The sequence below is a fragment of the Ornithorhynchus anatinus genome, chromosome 2 (genome assembly GCF_004115215.2).
Source record: "Ornithorhynchus anatinus isolate Pmale09 chromosome 2, mOrnAna1.pri.v4, whole genome shotgun sequence".
NCBI classification, from domain to species: domain Eukaryota; kingdom Metazoa; phylum Chordata; class Mammalia; order Monotremata; family Ornithorhynchidae; genus Ornithorhynchus; species Ornithorhynchus anatinus.
In genome coordinates this window covers 9918355-9940160 of record NC_041729.1, presented here as the reverse complement: position 1 = coordinate 9940160, position 21806 = coordinate 9918355, and the positions used below count along the sequence as shown (strand labels likewise).

Sequence of the window (21806 nt, the reverse complement as noted above, 5' to 3'; positions counted from 1 at the left end):
TGCTTGACAAATCCCATCATTGTTATTTTGTTATTATTACCAAGAACTCCCTAATAACCAGGTTTACAAAATAAAATAGCCTGGTCCCTGTCCATCTGGGTTTTATAATAAAGAGATAGTTCTTATATCCATGAATATTTAAATCTTTAAACAATTTCACAGAGTTTCAATGAGGGGGTTTGGCAAAGGCAAGCTTTTAACATATCTCTTTTATTTCCACCCACCCACACCCCCGTACCTCACTGTCTCTCCTTTCTGATGAAAGGCCTGGGTTTCTGATGTGACTTTAAAATAGAACCTTTCACATGCCTCCTGATGGCCAGGATAGGGGAGTCTAACATTGAATATGCATACCAGTGTCTTGAATTTATATCACATTTTGTTTTTCCTAATACTTTCCCATGAACAATCTCATTTTTTATTTCTATTTTAAATCTCGGAGGTAAGGAGAGCCAAACATTATTATTCCATTTTGCAGATGTGGAAGCTGAGGCACATGAAGGTTAAGTCACTTGCTCAAGGCTTCAGAAGTCCAGTGGTCTAATTCTGACTTCAAGACAGACTTCAGATTCTGACTTCAGGTTACAAGACACCCAATCCAGTGTTCTTCCCATTAATATTTATGGTATTTGTAAAGTGTTTACTTTGTGCCGGGCACTGTTCTAAGCTCTGGGGTAGATACAAGTTAATCAGGCTGGGCACCGTCCTTGACCCATGTGGGGCCCACCATCTTAATCCCCATTTTACAGATGAGTTAACTGAGGCCTAGAGAAGTGAAGTGACTTGCCTAAGGTCACACAGCAAATGGCAGAGCTGGCATTACAACCCAGATCTTTCTGACTCCCAGGTCTGTGCTCTATCCACTAGGCCATGCTGCTTTCCCATTAGACAGGGAGATTAGTGATTTTCACTTTTCTCTCCTTGGCCTTACATGAAGTGTCCAGAGCCCAGTGGCTGGCCTTGTCTGCTCCCCCTCTGCCAGCATACAAGGGCCCTCAGTTCATTATTAAGTTGTCAGAAGTCGGGAGAAGCTTTCCTCCGGCGAGCTGAAAACCAGTTCTGACAGCTCCTCCTGGGTTTGTCTGTGCTCCTTTGTCAGCTTTTTGAGAATGTATGTTCCCACCTCTGGAGGAAAGTGAAAGGAAGCCAGCCCAAGTAGAAGACACTGACAAGGATTCCTAGATCCTCTCTCCCTTCCCCCGGACAGACCTTGGACTTGTCCCAAAGTCCTCTAGGTGTTCTCGGCCAAAATGACATCTGCTGACCTCATCCAACCCACACCCCTTATATCTCTTGGTGCCTCAGCCACTGGACAGTAAAAGCAGACAAACGCATAGTACTGGTCTCTCATCTCCTTCCCCTACTTCCTCCCTCTACAGCATCACCTATGCATTTCTCTTAAGGTATTTATTAAGCACTTACAATATGTCAGGCACTGTACTAAGCACTGAGGTAAATACGAGATGATCGGGTTGGGCACAGTCCATGTCCCACATGGGGCTCACAGTCTTAATGCCCTTTTACAGATGAGGTAACTGGGGCACAGAGTAGTTAACTTGCCCAAGGTCACACAGCAGACAAGTGGCAGAGCTGGGAATAGAACCCAGGTCCTCCGACTCCCAGGCCTGTGCTCTTTCCTCTAGGCCTTGCTTCACTTGAGCCCCTAATCACTTAAGTTTTCACCCCATCACAGCACTTCTGTACAAATCTTTAAACTCTGTTGCTTCCCCTACCTGTAATTTATTTTTTTGCCTGTCACCTCCGCTTGACTATAAACTCCTCGAGGTCAAGGATTGGGGCTACTCACTCTTTCATACTCTCCCAAACTCTTAGCATAGTGCTCTGCACCGAGTAAACACTTGATCAATATAATTGCTTGAGTGATTTCAGTGTGTTGCTTCCAACGGGTGCTCAATAACAGCAATTAGTCCTAAAGGTAACATCCCCCAAGTCTCTGAAGATCCATAGCTTCTCAACTCAGCCTGTGAGCATGGGACCTGAAAAACTGACCTTGAAAGAGGGATGTCCAAGTTAACGTGGTAGTTTTTATGGTAGTTGTTAAGCGCTTTCTATGTGCCTGGCACTGTGCTAACCGCTGTGAGGGAATACAAGCAAGTTATTTTCACTGCCTACAGAGACCTCAGCCGGTGTGCAAGAAGCTGAAAAAGAGAGTAGGCTGGGTGCAGGAAACAGGGAGGAGAGTGGACAGTTTTCATTGTTGTTGTTTTTATAGCATTTGTTAAACACTTATTATGTACCAGGAACCGTACTAAGCATTGGGTAAATACAAGATGATTGGGTTGGACACAGTCCCTATTCCACACAGAGCTCACTAGTCTTAATTCCCATTTTATAGATGAGATAAGTGAGGCACAGAGAACATCGTTTTTATGGTATTTGATAAACACTATGGTCTAGATACTGTATTACTAAGCACTGGAGTAAATACAAACTAATCAGATTGGACACAGCCCATGTTCCCCATGGAGTTTACAGCCTTAATTTCTATTGGACAGATTAGGCAACTCAGGCACAAAGAAGTTAAGTGACTTGCCTAAATCATACAGCAGGTGGCAGAGCAGCAATTAGAACTCAGATCCTCTGACTCCCAGGCCCATGTTCTTTCCATTAGGTCACCATTACTTCTCATCTAGGAGGAGGCTGAGCTTTCCCTTTTCCCTCTCTGCTGAATCTGCCCTTGTTGACCCTTGAAAAAGTTCGAATCCATTTTTTTCCAGAAAATAACCAAGCAAACCCCCACATGCACTTTACTCCCACGAGGCCCCTGTCTCTCCACCAGCAGACGTTGACTAATCCTGCAGCGGTCCCAGACCAGCCAAAACCACTGAGTAACACAAGGCTCCAAAGATGCATCCCTCCCCAGAGGTCTCTGCTCTAAATCTGACGGCTTGGCAGGGTGGAAGGCCCTGGTCCAGAGCAGAGTCTCATCAGAGGGGATCCTCCTCCATTATTTTGCAGAGAGGGGGCAGACTGCTAGGGGTTTGAGTCAGGGAGAGGGATAGAACAAATAATAGTGATGGTGGTCTTACTATGTGCTAAGTGCAAGAGTAATACAAGATAATCAGACCAGACACGGTGTCTGTCCCACATGGGGCTTCCAGTCTAAGGAAGAGGAAGAAAAGGTATTGAATCCCCATTTCACAGATGAGGAAACTGAGACCCAGAGGAGTTAAGCAGCATGGCTTAGTGGAAAGAGCATGGGCCTGGGAGTCAGAAGACCTGGGTTCTAATCCCAGCACCTCCCCTTGTCAGGTTGTCACCTCAGGCAAATCACTTCACTTCCCTGGGCCTCAGTTCCCTCATCTGCAAAATGGGGATTCAATACCTGCCCTCCTTCCTACTTGGACTGGGAACCCATCTGATACCTGGTGATCTTGTATCTACCCCAGTGCTTAGTAAAGTGCTTGACACATAGTAAGTGCTTAATGAATTCCACAGTTATTATAATTAAGTGACTTGCCCGAATAGGTCTGGGAGTCAGAAGGACCTGGGTTTTAATCCCAGCTCTGCTACGTCTGCTGTGACTTTGGGCAAGTGGCTTCACTTGTCTTCTCTTCACTTCTCTTCTCTTCAGAGAAGCAGGATGCCTTAGTGGAAAGTGCACGGGCTTGGGAGTCAGAGGACGCAGGTTCTAATACTGGCTTTGCCACTTATCTGCTGTGTGACCTTGGACAAGCCACTTAACTTCTCTTTGCCTGTTACCTCATCTGTAAAATGGGGACTATGACTGTGAGCCCCACATGAGACAAGCTTGTATCTACCCCAGTGCTTAGAACAGTGCTTGGCATATAGTAAGCGCTTAACAAATACCATAATTATAATTCTCTAGGCCAGAGTTACCTCATCTAGAAAATGGGGATTAAGACTGTGAGCCCTATGTGGGACAGGGACTGTGTCTAACCCAATTACCTTGTATCTATCCCAGTGCTTAGTACAGTGCCTGGCGCATAGTAAGCACTTAACAAAACCACAATAATTACTATCATTATCAAAAAACTGGAAAGTGGTAGATCCAGGATTCGAACCCAGTTCCTCTGACTCCCAGGGCCATTGAACGGGGCAGTTTCCAGCCCTGAATTACCTCAGGTCCGGGAGAGGCGGTGGGGAGAGTTTGGAAGAAAAGCCGGTGGCAGCTGCATCACTGTATTTCCCAAGTGTGTGGCTGAGGGCGCAGCGGGGACCACAGCGAGACCATCCAGCCGGAGCTCCTGGGGACTCTGGGCCAGCTCGCGATCCTGCATCCTTCCCAGGTGGCCACTTCCCCTCCCAAGGAATTCACCCTCTGGTTACAGGCACGCAGTGTCCCTCATTAGGGAGATGCGTGTCACCCTCCAGATGCCAATTATTAGCCCTCATATGGCCCACGAAACATTAAAGAGAGAGAGTGGCTCCCTGAGAGAGATGCCACACCATATGCCACCTGGTAATTAATGGCACTGTTGTGAGGTTCATTTGGTCTGTGGGAAATGAGGAATTAAAAACCAACACTAGAAAGAAAATCCAAGCAAGGAAGTGACATTTATCCAGCAACCCTGGCTGGTTTTTCTCCCAGTTTCACATTCTCACTAACCACACCTCAGCTCAGTGAATTCTCAGTTGAAGGTGTCAACATTTTTTCTCTCCTCCCATAACTCCCTCCCTCTTCACTGCTTTCCCTGTCAGCAAAACCCTTCCAACGTCCCCTGTCCTCCATGAGGCTTTCCCCAGCCAATCTCTCATTTCCCACAGCTGCCCTTTCAGCCTTTCCACACCACATAGCCACTTAATGACTCACAATACCCATCTCCATTTAGCATTTATGCACATATCTTTATATCCTATTGCTTCCTCCTACCCGTAGTTTATTTTAGTGCCTGTCTTCCCCTCTAGAGTCATGTCTACTAACTCTACCGTGATCTCCCAAGCACTTAGTCCAGTAGTCTGCCCACAGCTGCTGCTCAATAAATACCATGAATTGACTGATTGGGTTGGTGGAACACTGTGTAAGCCGGGGTTCCTGTTTCCCCAGCGCTGTTGTGGGCCAGACCAAACCTTGCCTGCATTTGGGAGTGAATGTATGATTCTGTCATGAGGAGAAAATTCACTCCCCTCCACCCATAGAAAGCACTCAATAAATGTGATTGATTGATTGAACATTAATAGTACTAACAGTCCACCACTCCACCACTTGTCTGCTGTGTGTCCTTAGGCGTCACTTCACTTCTCTGTGCCTCAGTTACATCATCTGTAAAATGGGGATTAAAGGTATGAGCCCCATGTGGCACATGGACTGTGCCCAACCTGATCATCTTCTATCTACCCCAGTGCTAAATGCTAAATAAATATGATAATCATTATTGAGCACCCACTTGGTGTGGTGCACTGTAATAGGTACTTGGGAAGTACATTCCCTGACCTCAAGGATCTCACACTCTAACGGGGTAGATAAATGTAAAAATATTGGCAATACAATAGTATTTATTGAGGACTTACTCTGGGCAGAGCATTGCACTAAGAATTATTCAGAATTAGTAGGCATCATTCCTGCCCACAAGGAACTTACACTCTGGCAGGGGAGTGAGACTAAAATAAATTACTGATAGAAGGAAGCAATCGTGTGTAAAGGTTTGTACAGAACTGGTTCAACAGGATGTGGTGCTGAAGTGGTTGTTGTTGTTGTCTCATGCTGTCGAGTCATGTCTGACGCATAGTTATGCCATGGACACATCTCTCCCAGAACCCCCCCCCCCATCTGCAATCATTCTGGTAGTGTATCCATAGAGTTTTCTTGATAAGAATACAGAAGTGGTTTACCATTGCCTCCTTCCGCGCAGTAAACCCGAGTCTCCATTCTCAACTTTCTCCCATACCGCTGTTGCCTGGCACAGGTGAATTTTGACTTGTAGTAGATTGTCTTCTGCTACCTAGCCACTGCCCAATCTAGGAATGGAATGGATATGCCTCTGTTTGACTCTCCCTCCCATATTCCAGACTGATGGAGTACTGGAAACTCACCAGGTGCAATCCTGAGAGGACTGAAGTGGTGTTGAGGAGAATGGAATGTGGGGAGATGAGACCTTAATCAGGGAAGGCCTCCAGCAGGAGATGTTTTTTTTTTTTAGAAAGTCTTTGAAGATCGGACTAACAGGAGTCTACTGGAGGTGAAGTGGAAGGGAGTTCCAGGCAGAATCAATCTACTCATCAGTGGTATTTATTGATGGCTTACCATGTGCAGAGCACTGCAGTAAGCGCTTGGGAAAATGCAGAGTAGAGAAGTTGCCGCCTCCACGGCTGTGTTAGGCACAGAATCGGCAGCAAGCCTGATCCAGGTGAGCTTACCTGGGGAAGGGGAGGGCTGAGCATTGTCAGGGTCGAACGTGACCGCTTTCTTCCCACCCAGAGTGTCCAAGTGGCCGGCAGAAAGGAACAGAGCCGTGTGGACCTGTCCTCCCCCCGACCCTAAACCCAGTAGGCAGACTGAGCATTCAGCAGCACCATGATATTAAAACACACCCAACCGCTTCATGAATTTTTCATCAGAATCTGCAGTAATGTATGCTTTGTTTAGAGATGTCTTTATTTATGCAATAGATTAAAAAGCAAGATCTCTCAAGCAGTAGGCGAGGCTGCAGGAAAGCCTCCAAGCAGAGGAAGCAGGGGAAGACAATTCTTTGGGAAGTAAGGTGTCTCCCCAGCATTTCAAAGTCAGGGGCCGCTCTAAGTCCAAAGGATCTCCAAGCACTTTAAAGCACTGATTTTAGCAGCCCTTGCTGTCTCCTGGTTCTGGGTATCCATCCCTGCCCCTCCTTCACCATTCACTTGTATTTATTGAATGCCTACTGTGGGCAGAGCACTGTATTAAGTGACTGGGAAAGTACAATATAAAAATAAACAGACACATTCCCTGCCCAGAGAGAGCTACAGTCTAGCGGGGACTGTACAGTGAACAAGCTGGCGTGAGAGGAATGAAATGTGTGGGCTGGGCTCTCTTCTCTCTCTGTCTCTCTCACACACACATACATTCTAAGGGAGTGTGCCTTGTTCTCATCCTTCTCACTCTTGACCTCTTGCTGATTCCCTCTCAGCCTGGAGCTTTCCTTCCTAGCAGACCACTACTCTCCCCATCTTCAATGCTCTCCTGAAATTGCTTCTCTTCCAAAATGCTTTCCCTGATTAACTCTCATTTCCCCTACCCCATCCTGCCACTTCAGCACTTCCACATCTCCTTCTCATGAGGGTATTCACCACCCTCTAAGGACTTGGTCACACCCTAGCACTTATGTCCAGATCTTTAAACTCATTTTTTTTAATGGTACTTATTAAGTGCTTACTACATACAAGGTACTGTACTAAGCACTGGAGTAGATACAAGTTAATTAGGTTGGACACAGTCAATGTCCCACGTGGGTCACCCAGTCTTAATCCCCATTTTACAGATGAGGTAGCTGAGGCCCAGGGAAGGTAAGTGATTTGCCCAAGATCACACAGCAGACAAGTGGCAGAGCTGGGATTAGAACCTGGGTCCTTCTGACTTCCAAGCCTGTGCTCTATCCACTGGGCCATTCTACTTCTCGGTTCTCGGATCTTAGTTCTCAGTTGCTTCCCCCCGGCCTGTAACTGATTTTAACATATGTTTCCACTACTTGACTATAAACTCTCTAAGGGCTGGAGTTATGTCTACTAAACTGGTATCACCCCAGCCTCTTAACACTTATATAAATACTCTTCTACCGTTTCCCCTGTATGTAATTTATTTATGTCTCTCTCTCCCTGTAGACTGTAAGTTCCTTGTGAGAAGGGATCATGTCTACCAACTTTTGTTGTATACTCTCCTAAGCGCTTAATACAGTGCTCTGCACACAGTAAGCATTTACTAAATACCATCAATTGGTTGATTGGCAACTCTATTATATTGTATTTTCCCAAGTGCCTAATACAGTTCTCTGCACTCAGTAAGTGCTCAATAAATACCATTGATTGAGTGATTGATATTAACTCTATTGAACTTTCCCAAGTGCTTAATGCAGTGTTTGACCCAGAGTAAATGCTCAGTAAATGCTATTGATTGTTGATTGATTGAGTGCAGGAGATCTGGATGGATGAGAAAACATAGTAGCATGGCTTAGAGGAAAGCGCATAGGCCTGAGAGTCAGAGGACCTGGGTACTGATCCCGGCTTTGCCAGTTGCTTGCTGAGTGACCTTGGGCAAGTCACTTAACTTCTCTATGTCTCAGTTATCCTGTTCTCCCTCCTACTTTCATTCAATAGCATTTATTGAGCGCTTACTATGGGCAGAGCACTGTACTAAGCGCTTGGGATGTACAATTTGGCAACAGAGACAATCCCTGCCCAATGACGGGCTCACAGTCTAAACGAACTACTTGAAAGTGAGTTCCACCAGGGACAGAGACTGTGTCCAACCTAATTAACTCAAATCTACCCTAGCACTTAGGACAGTGTCTGATGCACCATGAGTGCTTAACAAATACCATTTTAAATAAAAGAATAGGGAAAAGATAAATCATGAAACAGCTCCCATCCAGCAATCCAGCAACAAAAATGGCCAAGACAGATTGCCTGGGCTGCATTTGCTTGAGCATTTTTTCCCCAAATCATACACAAATATTTGCATGGCGCTCTGAAGTATAAAATTTGGAAAGTGGGCCTGGGGCACTCAGGTGATTACAAAGCTTTCTAAGCACTTGCTATAAGGCTTGCATCCAGTTGGGCCCTCAATAAATCCCTTTCCTACTACTGCTGCTACAAGTAAGCTTTCTAAGCTCAGAGAAAAGCCATTGTGACCTAGTGGAAAGAGCTCAAGAGTCCAGGAATCAAGAGACCCGGTTCCTCATCCCACATCTGCTGCTTGTCTGCTATGTGCCCTTGGGTAAGTCACTTAAATTTCCTGGGACTTAGGTTCCTCATCTGTAAACTGGTGACTGCATATCTGTTCTCTCCCGGCTTAGACAGTGAACTCCAAGTGGATCGAGACTAGGTCAAGACAAAACAGAGTGACCAGAAGCATGTGTATGTTTTGGTTTTTTTTTAAATGGTATTTGTGAAACATTTACTGTATGCTAGGCACTGTATTAATTGCTGGGGTAGATACAAGCTGATCAAGTTGGACACAGTCCATGCCCCACAGGGGGTCACAGTGTTAAATCCCCATTTTACAGATGAGGTAACTGAGGCCCAGAGAAATGAAGTGACTTGCCCAAGTAGACAAGTGGCAGAATTGGGATTAGAATCCACAACTTTCTGACTCCCAACCCCTTGCTCTATCCATTAGGCCATGCTGCTTCTATTGAATGGCTTGTGATCTGCTGGGTTCATTGTGAAGGCGGGAGACCAATAGTTCCCTCTTCTCCTCTACAGACTACCCACACGCTTAGTGCAATGCTAGGCCTATAATATGAATTGTACATCGCCTTGATTCTATTTAGTTGCCATTGTTTTTACGAGATGTTCTTCCCCTCGACTCTATTTATTGCCATTGTTCTTGTCTGTCCATCTCCCCCGATTAGACTGTAAGCCCGTCAAACGGCAGGGACTGTCTCTATCTGTTGCCGACTTGTTCATCCCAAGCGCTTAGTACAGTGCTCTGCACGTAGTAAGCGCTCAATAAATACTATTGAATGAATAAGTGTTTAGCAAATCCTATTATTATTGTTATTATTACTATTATTTTTATTACTAAACCAAAGTAGGGAGGGCCCCTTGACCCACCCCAAGAGACAAGGTCATCCACTGTCCCCAAAGGAGGCCTGGCGGAGACACGAAGGGGCCATGCCTCTGGGTGGAAGTCGCAGGAACGCTGAGCCTGAGGACACTGGGGCAAGGGCTCCAAGGAGTCACTTTGAACAGTTCTTTCACTGCTACTCCCTGCTCAGCAGCAGGAAGAAAGGGAAGGGGAGGGGAGGGGGAGGAAAAAAAAATCCCCAAAAGCCACTAAATCATCCTGTTTTAAAAACTGGTCGTAATCCAGATCAGCCCCCATCCTCTAAAAGCCATAAACACAGCACCATAAAGTCACTTTATTAAAGTGTAGTCAGTAGGAACTAACATATTAAAACTGCCACCATTAAACTGAAGGCTACAGGACACAGAATAATGCCTCCGACCAGATTGGGGAGGGAGAGAAGGCAGAAAACAATTTAGAAAGAAATACTGAGACTCCAGATGGGCGGGAAAACAAGATTTTTTAAAATGCTATTAAGGGCTTACTATATGTAAGGTACTGTACTAAGCACTGGGATAGATACAAGCTTATCAGGTTGGATACAGTCCATGTCCTTTGTGGTACTCGGGTTATTAATCTCCATTTTACAGATGAGGTAACTGAGGCACAGAGAAGTGAAGTGATTTGCACAAGGTCAGACAGGTAATAATAATAATGATAATTGTGATATTTTTTAAGCATTTACTATGTGCCAGGCCCTGTATTAAGCACTGGGGTAAATACAAGCAAATAGGGTTGGACAAAGTCCCTGTCCCATATAGGGCTCACAGTCTCAATCCCCATTTTACAGATGAGGTAAGTGAGGCCCAAAGAAGTGAAGTGACTTGCCCAAGGTCACACAGCAGACACGTGGCAGAGCCAAGACTGGAACCCATGACCTTCTGATTACCACGCCGGTGCTCTATCCACTACAGCATGCTGCTTCTGGTGGACCGGGATTAGAACCCAGGTCCTCTAACTCCCATACCCGAGCTCTTTACACTAGGCTGTGCTGTTTCTCAAGTTTGGACCGACAGGATTCGGTCACAGAGCCAGAATTAGAACCCAGGTCTTCTGACTCCCAGGCCCGTGTTCCTTCCACTAGGCCATGAGAGAGCAGGAATCTAAGAACCAGAACACATAGGTTCTAGTTCTGGCTCTTCCACTGGCCTGCCATGTGACCTTGGGCAAGACAGTGGGCCTCAGTCTTCTCATCTCTAAAATGAGAATAAGATGTTTGATCTCCCTCCTTCTTAGGTGCGAGTCCCATGTGGGACAATCATTTTGTCCAATCTGATTTCTCTATATCTAATCCAGTGTTCAGCACACAGTAAGGCCTTAATACATGCCATTATTATACTTATGATTATCATGATTTCTGTTCAGCTGGATGGGAAATTTAGGTGCTGCCAATCCCATTAGTCTGCCTTCTGGATTCCTACAGTTCCTTTCCCAACTCCCGACCCAGGCTGGCTCTAGTGGGAGAGACTGGGGAAGGGACAGTGGGAATTCCATCCCCATCCTGTGGACGTAAAGGGAAGGAAGAGGCTTGGGTAACTAACTACTCCCATGCACAGCCCTGAGTGGCAGCAGCCAGTTGCCGATCAAACCCTGAACACCGAAGCGTCGGGAGGACCCAGCCAGCCAGCTGTGTTTACCGCTCCCAGAGGAAAGATTCCACAATCCAAGAAATATCTTTAGATGGCTTTGCCGGGGAGGCGATTTTCTCTCCCCTCCCCAAGACTCCTGAGAGAAACAATGGAGGTTTTTGTCTCTCCATCTTTGTCATTCAGCCTCCGCGCCGGATAATCTCACCAGATTCCAGCTGCTCCGCGCCCTCCTGTTGTCCTTGCCAATTAGTGGGTAAGGTCAGAGAGAGGCAGAGCGCCACCTCTCAGGGACTTTTCTCTCCCAATGATTCCCCGGGGCCTGACCCCTCCTAGGGAATGCATTTTCAGGATCGCTTTTGCCTCTCTCAGCTTTCCACTTCCCACAAACAGGGAACCAAAGGGACTTTATGCTCTCTCCAGAGGTGAGGACAGGGCTGAGGCAGAGTTCATTTGCGTCTCAATCCAATCGTATTTATTGGGCGCTTACTCCTTGAGCTCCAATCTGGAGGGAGACCCTATTCTGGGCTGCTACATTGACTTTTCTCCTCAAAGATGAGGCCTGTCACAAGCAGGGTGTCAGACATGAGTGAAACTTAAAAATGGTGATGGGGGAAAATCGGAAAGAAAGTGGAAAGAGCAGGGGAGTTCTAATCGAGTTAATAATAATAATAATAATGTTGGTATTTGTTAAGCGCTTACTATGTGCCGAGCACTGTTCTAAGCGCTGGGGTAGACATAGGGGAATCAGGTTGTCCCACGTGGGGCTCACAGTCTTAATCCCCATTTTACAGATGAGGGAACTGAGGCACAGAGAAGTTAAGTGACTTGCCCACAGTCACACAGCCGACAAGTGGCAGAGCTGGGATTCGAACTCATGAGCCCTGACTCCAAAGCCCATGCTCTTTCCACTGAGCCACGCTGAGTTCTAATCCCAGCTCTGCTGCTGGCCTGCCAGGTGATCTTGGGTAAGTTATTTAACTTCCCTGGGTCTCAGTTTCCTCATCTGTCAAATGGGAAATTAGATGCCTGCTTGTCTTCCTTCTTAGATTGTGAGCCCCTGTGTAGCTTAGGGACTGTGTCTGATCTGATTCTGTTTCTGATCTTTCATTCAATAGTATTTATTGAGCGCTTACTATGTGCAGAGCACTGTACTAAGCGCTTGGGATGAACAAGTCGGCAACAGATAGAGACAGTCCCTGCCGTTTGACGGGCTTACAGTCTGTCAGCACCTAATGCAGAACATGGCACCTGGTAAGCGCTTAGTAAATGCCACGGTTGTTATCGCTATTTCTCCTTCCGCCTGGGCTGCCAGGTGAGGATGGCCAGGGAGGGCAGAGTCTTGGGGCTTCAGCCGAGTGAACCCTTATACCCAGGCTCTTCTGAGGGGGTCCAGAGGGGTGGACAGTCCTGATGCTCTCTGCAGCCTCCTCCTGGCTCCCTCTCTTTCCAGCTCTACTTCATAAGCTAACTGGGATGGTAGCTCCTAGTTTCTCCCTTCCAGAAAGCTCTGCTCTTTATTTTATGTTAGAAAAATCCACCTTTAAAGCCCAGCTCATAATGAAATACGCACATTAAAAAACTTCCCTCTTTCCTCGCTCCCACGAGTTCCAACACTTCTTCCACGATCTCACATTCACTTCTGTGCCTTCTTCTGGAAACCCTCTCCTTTCCCCTCCAGCTCCTCCCAGATCTCCCGACTCCCAGTCTTATGCACTTTCCACTGGTCTACACTGCTTCCCATAGAGGGAGTGTCCTAAGGCATAAATCTCCTACAGTTGGCAGTACTGGGGCAGGATGGGAGCATTCTAGTGGGAAGACGGAGGCATCACAGGTCTCTCTGTTACTCCCCCATCGACCAAGAGCACCCTAAGAACAGGGTCATGCCTACCTAGAAGCCCTCATCCAGAGCCACCTGGTTCAGAAGGTGGGCGTGGGAATCCCACAATGACTTTCTCTTCCAGGATCAGCTGGGCCTCTCGCCCAGCTCCCCACAACTCCAGGGCCCACTCGCCCCGGTGCCTTGGCTGCCTCATGTAGGTAAGGCTGTTGCCAGGTAGGTAAGGCTGTTGCCAGGTAGGCCACATTTGTTCATCTTCAACACCGCACCGGCCCCCTCCCCAGTCTGCCACTCTGCACATGCCTCCCACCCGACTCCCTGATCCACCCCGCTCTTTCTGGTGCTCTTGGAAGATTGGCAGGGGGCACACGATGGAACCAGGCACTCCACAGACGAAGTAAAATGCCTCTGCCATGATGGCTGAGGAGAAGCCAAAATGGAGCCCCTCCCCCCTTGGCCCTCTGCCAGGCCCCACCGGGCCCCAGACCCTGATAGACCCTCTCCAACTGCCAGCAGCAAACTGGTCATCTCATTCCCGTCACTGGGGTTTGATTTTTCTCAGAGACTAGAGGGAGACGCGGGAGCTGGAGCCAGGTCGCGGGGAGGGCGACAGCGGCCTGGAAGCGGGGGAAGGGTTTTTCGGGCCACACAGAGTGAGCGCCGGCGGGTGAGCGGAGTGTTGTTCCTGTCTTGTTCTTTCGCCTCCCTCCTTTCGCCACGGGGGCATGTGGAGGGTCAGGGACCTGGCCCGTGTACAGCCCAGTGACATTTGAACACAGAAAGCACAGCCGGAGAGACCCGTTCTATTGTCCGGGTGTCTGTAGGGCACTCAACAGTGTTCTTCAAAGATTGTTATTTGGGGGCTGGTGGCCAGCTGTTTCTCATAATGAGAGGAAGTGGGGATAAGCCAGAGCCTGGCGGGTTACGTGAGATGTCATAAAGAACTTACTAGCAGAAGGGAAGACACCCTCCCTTGAGAACTCACCTACCCCGCCCCTGCACTAGTGTACCTAGCTATACTTAGTGCAATGCTCTGCACAAATTAAACCCTCAGTAAATTCCATTGATTGATTTATACTCCTTTATTTTAATGTTTCCCCTGCTAGAATGTGAGCTTCCCTGAGGGCAGGGATTGTGTCTACTAAATCTGTTGTATTATCCCAGGTGCTTAGTACAGTGTTCTGCATCAGTGGAGTGCTCAAAAAATACCTTGGAAGTCAGGGGACCAGTATTCTAATCCCAGCCCTGCCACTTGCATGCTTTGTGACCTTCGGTCAGTCACTTTACTTTTCTGCACCTCAGTTCCTCCCTCCCCTCTTCTCCCTCCCTGTTAGACTGTGAGCCCCATGTGGGACAGGGACTGTGTCTGACCTGATGATGATGTATCTACCCCAGTGCTTAGCATCATGCTTGGCACATAGAAAGCACGTAACAAATATCAGTTATAATCATAATTTCTGCTTGTAGTGATTGACTGATGATTGACTGAGGGAGGCTTGGAGGTGGTGTGATCTTGTGGAAAGAGCACAGGCCTGGGAGTCAAAGGTTCTGGGTTCTAATCCTGACTTGCCACTTGTCTGCTGTGCGACCTTGGGCAAGTCACTTCACTTCCCTGTGCCTCAGTTACCTCATCTGTTAAATGGGGATTAAGACTGTGAGCCCTAAGTGGGACAGAGATTGTATCGATCCTGATGAACTTGTATACACCCCACTACTTAGTACAGTGCCTGGGACAATGAAGTGCTTAACAAATACCATAAAATAAAATCCCATTCCCAAAGAGGTTGAAGAGCCACAGAGATGCTCATGAGTCCAAATGGTCTGGAGGGCGGAGTAGAAGCGACTTCTCAAAGAGGCTGTGGAAATGCCTTCAGGCAAGCCAAGAGAAAAGAAGGGGTTGGGCCCAGGATCTTCCTGAGGAACCAACTGGTGGACAAAGTTGCCAACCTGGCCTTCTGGGAGAGGAACTAGGATAAGTTTAACCCGAGGCCTCACCAGGAAGGAACAGCCTCTGTCCACGGCGGTGTTTAAGAAGCGATGCTCTCCTGGTTATCTGGAGTGGATGGACAATCTCAGCTAGGGACCGGGATAATTTTAACCTGAGGTCTTGTCAAGAACAGCCTCTCCAAGAGGCGGTGGTTAAGTAGCAATGCTCTTCTGGTCATCCTGAGTGAATGGACGGAACCAGCTTGGGAGGGTACCCCAGCAGAAGAGACCGCTGAGGATGAGTGTCATAGACGCAAGAGCAACGACCAGACTTGTGGGCGGAGTGTACCATGCTGTTTGGCACATCCTTGGGTGGTAATGAGTGGACAGCCTGTTGAGATGGCAGCCCATGGGAGTCCCTTATCATGCCTTGGTGGATTTAGCATCATCGGAAAGGAGTCACCAGTCTCATTATAATTATGACATTAATTAAGCACTCCATAGCTTGCAAAGTGTTGGAATACCTACAAGGTATCTAGAGAACCAGCATGGCAAAGTGGAAGGAGCACAGGCCTGGGACTCAGAGGACCTGGGTCCTAATTCTGGCTCTGCCACTTGTCTGCTATAATAATAATAATAATGGTATTTGTTAAGTGCTTACTATGTGCCAAGCACTGTTCTAAGCACTGGGGGAGATACAAGATCATCAGGTTGTCTCACGTGGGGCTCACAGTCTTCATCCCCATTTTACAGGTGAGGGAACTGAGGCACAGAGAAGTGAAGTGGCTGCCCAAGGTCACACAGCAGACAAGTGGTGGAGTCAGGATTAGAACCCACATCCTCTGATTGCCTAGCCTGTGCTCTTTCCCCTAAGCCATGCTGACATAGTCCCTGTCCCTCTTAGCATTCACCATCTATTTGATCGCTGTTTTACAAATGAGGAAATGGAGGCCCAGAGAGATTTAAGTGACTTGCCCCAGCTCACGCAGCAGGGCAAAGACAGAGACAGAACTCAAACCCGAGTCTCCTGTCTCCTAGTCCCGAGCTCCGGCCGCTAGGAGACTATGCTGCTTGTCTAATGTAGGAGGTTCACACATAGAAAGGAAGTAAGGAAAGGCTGGAGAGGAGGTGCCTGTGCATTGAGATCATCGGTGGCCTCAGTCAATCATATTTATTGGGTGCTTACTAAGTTCAGAGCACTGTACTAAGCACTTGGGAGAGCACAATGTAGCAGAGTTGATAGACACATTCCCTACTCACAATGTGCTTACAGTCTAGAGGACTAACCTTTATGGAGCGTCCCCAGCTTAGCCCCAGCCATTTGGAATCTGCCTCCCAGAACCTGCTTTCAAACTGAACAATCTGATGAGGTAGATGAGGCAGACAAAAATTCAGGCAACAGAAGTGCACTTTCAAATAGATTCTGTTATTACTGTTTGAGAGCCAGCTGAGAGGGAGGAGTCAGAGCCAAGATCTTGCTGGGAAGAGGGAATTGGGTAGCTTCTCGGAGGAAAGTGTTTTGACCTGTGATTTGAAAGAAGGGGATCCGGCACACACCGAGAGGCACGGAAAGGCAATCTAAGCATCGGGGATGGCTGCCCTCTCACACAAAAAAAATCAAGCTGTTAAATCCCACATACTAGGGGTTCCCTTCCTGTAGACGTCTTTGCCAGGCCGCATTTGGGGGATGACAGTGAGTGTGTTGGGGCGGGGTGGGAAGTGAGGTGTGTGGGGGGTGGTCTTCTAAAGCTTTGCCTCTTCGGCTCTGAAGTGAGAGAAGCGATCAGGCAAACCCCACCAGTGCCATCTAATGGAGCCGAAACGAGGATCCTGAGTCAGTCGGTCAGACGATCGTATATATTGAGCACTTACTGTGTGCGTACCTCTGTACTAAGCACTTGGGAGAGTTACAATGCAACAGTAAACGGACACGTTCCCTGCTCATGATGAGCTTCCAGTCTAAGGGGGAGTCAGAATGCTGGAGACCTAGACCATCCCTTAAGATCCCAAACCACAAAAGCCTCATTTACAGTAGGGCTGAGGGAAAAAGTCATAGGGCTAATCCAGGAATCCTTCCTGGTGGCAGAGAGCTTTAAGTCGATTTTGAAGGAAGTGAGCAGCATGGTCTAGTGGAAAGAGCACAGGCCTGGGAGTCAGCGGATCTGGGTTCTAATCCCCGCTCTGTCAGTTGTCTGCTGTGTGACATTGAGCAAGTCAGTTCACTTCTCTGTGCCTCGGTTTCCTCATCTGTAAAATAGAGATTTAATGACTGTTGTCCCTTCTACTTAGTCTGTGAGCCTCATGTGGAACAAGCAGTGTGTTTGACCTCGATAACTTGTATTTACCCCAGAACTTAGAACAGTGCTTAACACATAGAAAGCACTTAACAAATGCCAGGATAATAATAATGGTAATAATAATAAGTGAAAGTATCTGGTCCGAGGAAAAGGATAAAGAAGGACATTTCAGGACTCAATCAATTAATCATATTTATTGAGTGCTTACTGTGTGCAGAGCGGCTGTACTGAACGCTTCGGAGAGTACAATAAAATAGAATTTGTAGACACAATCCCTGCCCACAAAGAGTTTACAGTCTAGAAGGATGTTCAGCTGAGGGGCCCAGAGGCAGATGATTTCGTTTGTATGACCGAAACAGAGAGCCAGGGGATATTCCAGGGATCCCTCTGGATGCCCTTCTCTAAAGAGAACCCAGGCAGTCCAGTTCCCTGTCACGGCAACCGAGTTGCCTTGGACCACCAGCCTAGTCCTGTCTTGGAATACCCTCCCTCTTCATATTCACCAAACTAACTCTCTTCCCCTCTTCAAAGCCCTACTGAGAGTTCACCTCCTCCAAGAGGCCTTCCCAGACTGAGCCCCCCTTTTCCCTCTACTCCCACTCCACCCTCTGCTCCTCCCCCTTCCCCCTTCCCCTCCCTTCAGCTGAGCCCTCTTTCTGTCTGCTCCCCCTCCCCTCCCCACCCTACCCTCTGCTCCTCCACCTTCTCCACCCCTCAACACTGTGCTCATTTGTGTATATTATTTATTACCTTATTTATTTTGTTAATTAGGTGTATATCCCCTTGACTCTGTTGTGATAATGTTGTCTTATTTTTGTTTTGTTCTGCTTTGCGCTGCTGTCTGTCTCCCCCGATTAGATTGTGAGCCCGTCATCGATCAGGGATTGTCTCTGTTGCCAAATTGTATATTCCAAGTGCTTAGTACAGTGCTCTGCACATAGTAAGCACTCAATAAATACTACTGAAGGAACGAATAGTCCGAGGCTGGGGGAGGGGAAAGAGAGGTGAAGGAGCCTCGAATGTAATCTAGCATTTTTAGAATGCTGTCGCCATCCTGCCGGGCAGCGTACAACTGGCTGAAAATTAAATGTCAGCGTGGTAATGCAGGAAGGTCATCAGAGGTTTAGACTTCGGTACCCTGGCTGAGTCCTGTCTGACGTATTTGGCGTGCTCGCCCAGTCGCCTGCCGACCTCTCCTGCTCCCCCTTTGACCTCCTCTCTTTTTGCTCCACAGGAGTGGCTGACCAGATTTGGCTACCTGCCCCCGCCTGACCCCGTGACAGGGCAGCTACAGACCCAGGAGGAGCTGACCAAAGCCATCACGGCCATGCAGCAGTTTGGAGGCCTGGAAGTTACGGGGGTGTTAGGTCAGTGCCCTCCCTCCATCCCCTTGAGTCACTGCAGGGGTCCCCACACTTGAGCCCTGGGGGGGGCAGACCCTGAGAGAAGAAAGAAAATCCATCAATGGTATTTACTGAGTGCTTACTGTGCATAAAACACTGTTCTAAGCACTTAGGAGAGTACAATACAACACATTTGAGAGAAGCCACATGGTGTAGTGGAAGAAGCACAGGCCTGAGACTCAGAAGGTCATGGGTTCTATTCGCCACTTTGCTGTGTGGCCTTGGGCAAGTCACTTCACTTCTCTGAGCCTCAGTTACCCCATCTGTAAAATGGGGATGAAGACTGTGAACTCCAGGTGGGGTAGGGACTGTGTCCAGCCCAATTCACTTGTACAGTTCCTGGCACATAGTAAGCGCTTAACAAATACCACAGTTGTAATTATTTCACATTCCCTTCCCAAAGGAGCTTACAGTCTGGAGGGGAAGACAGACATCCAGATAAATCACAGATATGTCCATAAGTGCTGTGGTGCTGAGGATGGGTGACTATTTTTAAAGAGTGCAATTCCAAGGGCATTGATGATCCTAAAAGGAGAGGGAGTAGAGGAAAGGAGGGTTTAATCAGGGAAGGCCTCTTGGAGGGGTGTTTTTTTAATAAAACTGTGAAAGAGAGGAGAGTGGTGGTCTCTTGTATATGAAGCAGGTGACTGTGCAGGCTTCCTTCCTTCGACTTCCTAGAAACTCCGCCATCCTTTCATAACCCCCAAAACATCTAGCTCTGCTCCCCCTTTCTGGATTTCCAGCTCTGTAGCAGATAGGACTGAGAGCATCAATCAATCAGTCATATTTATTGAGCCCTTTCAATGTGGAGAACACTATCCTAAGCACTTGTCCAAGACAAGAGATCATGGACCTGATCCCTGCCCTTAAGGAGCCTCCAGTCTTAATGGAATCGTCTTGTCTGTAGTTTGATTTCTTTCAGGCATAGCCTCAGTTTTTTCATGCACTGAACCCGAGGGCATAACTGTGGTTATTGGCATGGCAGTTATTGCTGCGCCCCTCCAGGGCAGGAAGAAAGTCTGTCAGTCTTATTTATCAAGCGTTTACTGTGTGCAGAGTACTGTACTAAGCACTTGGAAGAGTACAATATAACAGACACGCTACCTGCCCACAACGAGCTTACAATCTAGGAGGGGTGAGAGATAACAGACACACTACCTGCCTACAACGAGCTTACAATCTAGGAAGGGTGAGAGACATTAGTATAAATAAATAAAATTACACATATATACATAGGTGCTTTGGGGTTGAAATGGGGGATGAATAAAGGGAGCTTCCCAGACTAAGCCCCACTTTTCCTCATCTCCCACTCCCTTCTGCGTTGCCCTGACTTGCTCCCTTTTCTCCTCCCCCCTCCCAGTCCCACAGCACTTATGTACATATCTGTAATTTTATTCATTTGTACTGATGGCTGTCCTGCAGCCCCTCACCCCCAGACTGTAAGCTCGTTGTGGGCAGGAAATGTCACTGTTTATTGTTGCGCTGTACTTTTTCAAGTGCTTAGTACAGTGCTCTGTATACAGTAAGCCCTTAATAAATGCGATTGAATGAATAAATGAATGAGTGAGTAGGAAAAGAGGAAAGGAGAGCTTAGTCAGGGAAGTCGTCTTGGAGGAGATGTGTCTTCAATAAGGCTGTGAAGGTGGGGAGAGTAATTATCTGTCGGGTATGAAAAGTGAGGGTGTTCCAGGCCAGGGCAGGATGTGAGAGAGAGGTCAGCAGCGAGATAGATGAGATGGAGGCACAGCGAGAGGGTTGGCTTTAGAGGAGCGAAGCGTGAGGGTTGTGTTGTAGTAAACCAGTAGCAAGTTGAGGTAGGAGGGGGCAAGGTGATTGAGTACCTTAAAGAAAGCTATCCGTAGTACCTGTGAGAGTCACTGGTGATTATCAGTAAGAAATTACCCGGCTCAGGTGACCTGCTATTTTTGTGACTCCAGGAACCTGAGGCAGATAAATGAGTTCTCACGAGCTACTGTCCAGGGAGCTTTAATAGGGTTCCAGGGCAGATTTATTAGTGTTTAAAGAAGGGGAAAGGCCTGGGCCACCTTCTTTAAAGAAAAATACCCCTTCATTGCAACACCACACCATTGGAAGCAGGTCTTCCAAAGGAAAGCCATGGAAGGACATTTTATAGATTTTTAATTACCATGATTTAGTATTACAAAGGAGAAACAGACAATGTTTTCAAACAGCTCATTAACTTTTTTTGCCCTGCCTCCCCTCTGGATTGTAGGTTTGGGGAGGGTGGTGGGGCTTGTGGAAGAAAACAAGGTGAGCAACGTGGCTCAGTGGAAAGAGCCGGGCTTGGGAGTCAGAGGTCATGGGTTCGAATCCCAACTCTGCCCCTTGTCAGCTGTGTGACTGTGGTCAGGTCACTTCACTTCTCTGTGCCTCAGTTCCCTCATCTGTAAAATGGGGATGAAGACTGTGAGCCTCACGTGGGACGACCTGCTTACCCTGTATCTACCCCAGTGCTTAGAACAGTGCTCTGCACGTAGTAAGCGCTTAACAAATACCAACATTATTATTTTCTCCCCGATGTGATGGCAGGATCCTGGGGACCCAAGCTCAGTGGAGACCCATCTGTATCCCCACCCCACCCTCACCACCCAAGTCCCTCTGAGAGCCAATGCCCCAGAATGTTGACTCCAAATGTGGAATTCCCCTCGGTGCCCAGATGTCCTTATTTGCCCTATTTTTTTCCAAGAGCAATGAGAAAGAAATGAAGCAGTCCCACTTTAATAATAATAATGATGTTATTTGTAAAGCACTTACTATGTGCAAAGCACTGTTCTAAGTGCAGGGAGATACAAGGTGATCAGGTTATCCCACGTGGGGCTCACAGTCTTAATCCCAATTTTACAGATGAGGTAACTGAGGCCCAGAGAAGTGAAGTGACTTGCCCAAAGTCACACAGCTGACTTTACATATCCCTTTGTGGACTAGTCAGTTTCTCGTTGAGAAATAGCATGGTGTAGTGGATATAGCATGGGCCTGGGACTCAGAGATGGATTC

At 47.5% G+C, this 21806-nt stretch overlaps 1 protein-coding gene across 1 annotated transcript in view; it reads left to right on the top strand.

The window, feature by feature from the left end:
• Nucleotides 1-21806, top strand: part of MMP17 (matrix metallopeptidase 17) — a 119695-nt gene that overhangs the window by 60892 nt on the left and 36997 nt on the right. The window contains exon 2 of the mRNA XM_029058562.2: nt 18623-18755. Within this exon, the coding sequence (XP_028914395.1) occupies nt 18623-18755 (133 nt within the window). The remainder of the gene's footprint in view (nt 1-18622; nt 18756-21806) is intronic.